The sequence below is a fragment of the Vicia villosa genome, unplaced genomic scaffold (assembly GCF_029867415.1).
Source record: "Vicia villosa cultivar HV-30 ecotype Madison, WI unplaced genomic scaffold, Vvil1.0 ctg.000081F_1_1, whole genome shotgun sequence".
NCBI classification, from domain to species: domain Eukaryota; kingdom Viridiplantae; phylum Streptophyta; class Magnoliopsida; order Fabales; family Fabaceae; genus Vicia; species Vicia villosa.
The window spans coordinates 346,743-350,470 of NW_026705004.1; the positions used below are offsets into that span (position 1 = coordinate 346,743).

General features: G+C 27.8%; 1 protein-coding gene across 1 annotated transcript; it reads right to left on the minus strand.

Annotated features, from left to right (window-relative positions):
• Nucleotides 1–1,479: 1,479 nt before the first annotated feature.
• On the minus strand, nt 1,480–3,279 carry LOC131623800 (uncharacterized). Its single transcript, XM_058894814.1, has 4 exons — nt 3,147–3,279; nt 2,820–3,041; nt 1,918–2,082; nt 1,480–1,759 (listed from the first exon to the last, which is right to left on the minus strand). The coding sequence occupies exons 1-4, from the start codon at nt 3,150–3,152 to the stop codon at nt 1,706–1,708; spliced, it is 447 nt and encodes a 148-aa protein (XP_058750797.1). The 5' UTR covers nt 3,153–3,279; the 3' UTR covers nt 1,480–1,705.
• Nucleotides 3,280–3,728: the final 449 nt, after the last annotated feature.

The window sequence follows — 3,728 nt, forward strand, 5'->3', positions numbered from 1 at the left end:
AGAGGGATCTTGACTACGGCCACAGATTGTTGCTGCGTTTTTTGTTTTAGAACTGAGGAGGATTCTCATCATTTGTTTGTTTCGTGTCCAATCTTTGAGAAAATATGGGAGAAAGTCGGTTCTTGGATAGGCGATTCCATAATGTTGACAAACCTTGAGTTAAGAAATTATCTTGCTTTCTTTGACAAAATTAAGGTTTTATACGAAAGATTAACTATGGATGTTATTTGGATGTCGGTGGTCTGAAATATTTGGATTATGAGGAACGCTCTTCTTTTTAGAGGTAGCATCTTTAGTTTTGAAGAGTGTGTTACTGCTATAGTGCTATCCTCTTGAAAATGGTTTAGAGCAGTTAATGTTTCATCTGTGTCCTGTAATTTTCATTATTGGAACATTTTGCCTCTTTCGTGTTTGAAGAGGTAGCTGTTCTTTTGGTCGTTTTAATCCTTTGGTTTCATTGAATATCATTACCTATTGAAAAAAAATATAGTTACTATGTGACAATAGTTATTCAATTAGGCACTATTAATAATAGTTGACAGAGGAATCAAATTCTGAAGACAGGAGATTGATTTGTGAAAAAATTAACATATTTCGACATTTATTCACCTACACCTTCAGGAATCAAGATAACACATTCATATTTACTAAATTATATATTTTCTAACCAGAAGAAAAGAAGACCCTATAACCTATTGGTTAGTGATTAAATAGACAATATTGATTTAGACCTAGAAAGAAACTTTTTATCGAATTATATATTTTCTAACGTGAAGAAAATAAAGAAAAAATTACATAGCACATTTAGAAAATAAATTTTAGATAATAAATGTAGAAAATAAATTATATATTAATGTAAGTTTTGTCTCTTTATAAAAATGTAGAAAATAAATTTTAACAGAATACTGTCATACATTTTAGATTTGTAAATTTAAAATTCGATAGGGAGCTGTCATATATAAATGAAAACGGAATACTGTCATACATTTTAGATTTGTAAAATTTGTAAATTTGAGATTTGACAGGGAGCTGTCATATATTTTAGTTTTTGAAAAATGAGCTAATATCTAAAATAGGTTTAATAAAATTTTAGAATTAACTCATTTGTAGTCAACTGGGTTAACTCATCTAGATTCATGGGTAGATGTGAACATATCTATGATATATCAACTGTAGACTGTTCATTTTAATGTTCATCTTTTAATTTCTTATAATGTTTAATATAATTGAAGTTAGAGAATCGGTTGTACGATTTATTTTAAGTACGGATCAATGCTTAAAAAACAAATACATATTATTAGCCTATATATGTAACTAGGTGAATGTTAACCAATTGAAAAATAAATTCAAAATTTACAAAACATAGTTTGATAAACGTGTAATGTGAACTCAAACAGAATTCATGCGGTAGCACGGGTTTCTTACTAGTCTCTTTTAAAAATATGATAAACACTTAACAAAGACATTTTATAAAAAAAATTATTTGTGATTAAAATTATTCTATGTTCTTAAAAAAATCTATTCCAAAAAATGAGTTTGTAATCCTAGAAACAACCCTATAATAAAAAGACATTTCATTAATAATTTGCACATGCCACTCAAAATCTCATCGGCAATACTTGATCCAATTGAAGTATGCATTCCTATATTTAAACCTATCTTTACATTTTTGGCCTTTTGACCACTTCTTCAATTTCTTCTAGTTTCAAGCAATGCAAGATGGTAAAAAGCAACTAGAAAAGAAACATAATCGTCTCCTCTGCACACAATAAAATGAGAAAAAGAACAAAAGTTAAAAAGGAAAGTAACAAACACTTTATTAAAAGATACAAATCCTTGACCAAATTAAGAGTAGATAATGAAAAATCAAAGTAAACCTATGTTCTTGTGGTGAAAAAGTAAAAGGAGGGTATGAACCTTTTTAACTTTGGCATAACGAAGGTGTGGCGAAATGTTATATAAATCATTATCATCATCAATTGGTTTTGAGGTTGGTAGTGGAGTTAGGCTTTGTTCAAATTGAATATTATTCACCAAATTCTTCTTTTTCGTTTCTTTTTCATGCTGGTCTCGCATTTTTGCCTGAAATATAAGAAACTATTTATAAACTCTATCTTTTATATAAACAAAATCAAACAGAGAGAATTGAGTCTCAGTCTAATAGAAATTAAAATAAAGAACTTAAAGAATATTCACGAATATATTTTTACTTATTTTTTTCAAAAGTATTATCGCATTCGAAATCTAAAACTTATAAATATAAAATCTATTTATTTATCACTAAATTAAAATATTGGAGTTTAATTTATAAACATTGTTGAGTATTTAAAAAAAATTGTTAATTTATAATTATCAAAACTAAAATGTGTAGAGTAGCTCAATTTAGTCGAGTTGTTACGTAACATGCAAGTTGATGATTTAATCTCTAATAGTAGTATTTCTTATATTTATACATTAATATAGACAGCTGATATTTATAAAAAAAAAATAGAAAAAAATACAAAATAATGTAAAATAAATTATTAATTAATCAACGTGTATCCTGTCACATAAATTTATGTCTTAAAATTACGTTGATGATATGATATATTAATTTCATATTAAAAAAATTAATTTATATTGTCAATGCACTATTTTTAATATAAATAATATACCAAACATTTATCATATCAATGCAGGAATATAAATAAAACATATGATTGAAACCTATAGCAAATATTTCTGTTAAATTTATGTAACTCTACTTGACTTAGTGACGTTTATTCAAATCTCGCCTATACATAACAAAGACAAGAGTAAGAAATTTTAGATATTTGTACCCTTTTGCGAGGAACAAGGATTCTGGTGGGTGAGACAACATGGTTGTTGTAGAAATCCCCTGTTACATAAAGATCACGATCCTCAGACTCAGAGTAACTATGGCGTAGTGAACCAGGTTGCCTCGCAGAATCAAAACACTTTGTGTATGGGAAGTTACTATGATCATCATTCCAATCCCAGCTCCCAAATGCTGGTACATGATTCCTCATATAATAGTATTCCTATTTTATATCCATAACATGACACCAAAAGAAATTTATATATAAGAAAATAAACATAGAAAGGGTTTATATAAAGAAGAAGAAGAAGAAGAAGAATAAACTTACTTCCATCTAAGAGCAGATTGAGAGATGAGTGAAGATTAAGAACAAACAGAATGTGTTTGTTAGAAATGGATTTAAAAAGAGGGAGAGGGGATAGAAACATGGAGAGGTGAGAGGAAAGTGTGGGGTCATAGGGTATAGTATATTTAAAGTGAAATAATAACTTGATTTTTGACTGAATGACAAAGTAAAAAGATGAAGCAATGTTGCTTTCTTTCTTGTGATTTTATTTTGAATCATTTGTTCCACATTCGTTGGGTGGTAAAATTAATTTAAAACTTAAAATATATGATTTTAAATAACAAGAAAGTATTTCACAAAACTTTAGAGTATTAAAGTGTTAAGTTTTTTTTTTTATGAGTGTTACACTCTTATTCAATAGGAATATATATTCAATAGGAATATATCACTCGGTCAAATCATACAAGTAATTTAAAAATTCCAGTCTAAATAGATGAAATAAATGATTGTCATTGGTTGACTGTGTAAAATTAGTTTACACAGTCATCATCCCTTTCTCTTTGTTTAATAAGATAATAGTCGCACTACGCCAAATTTGTCTTTTAGCAGCACCCTTACGAAAGC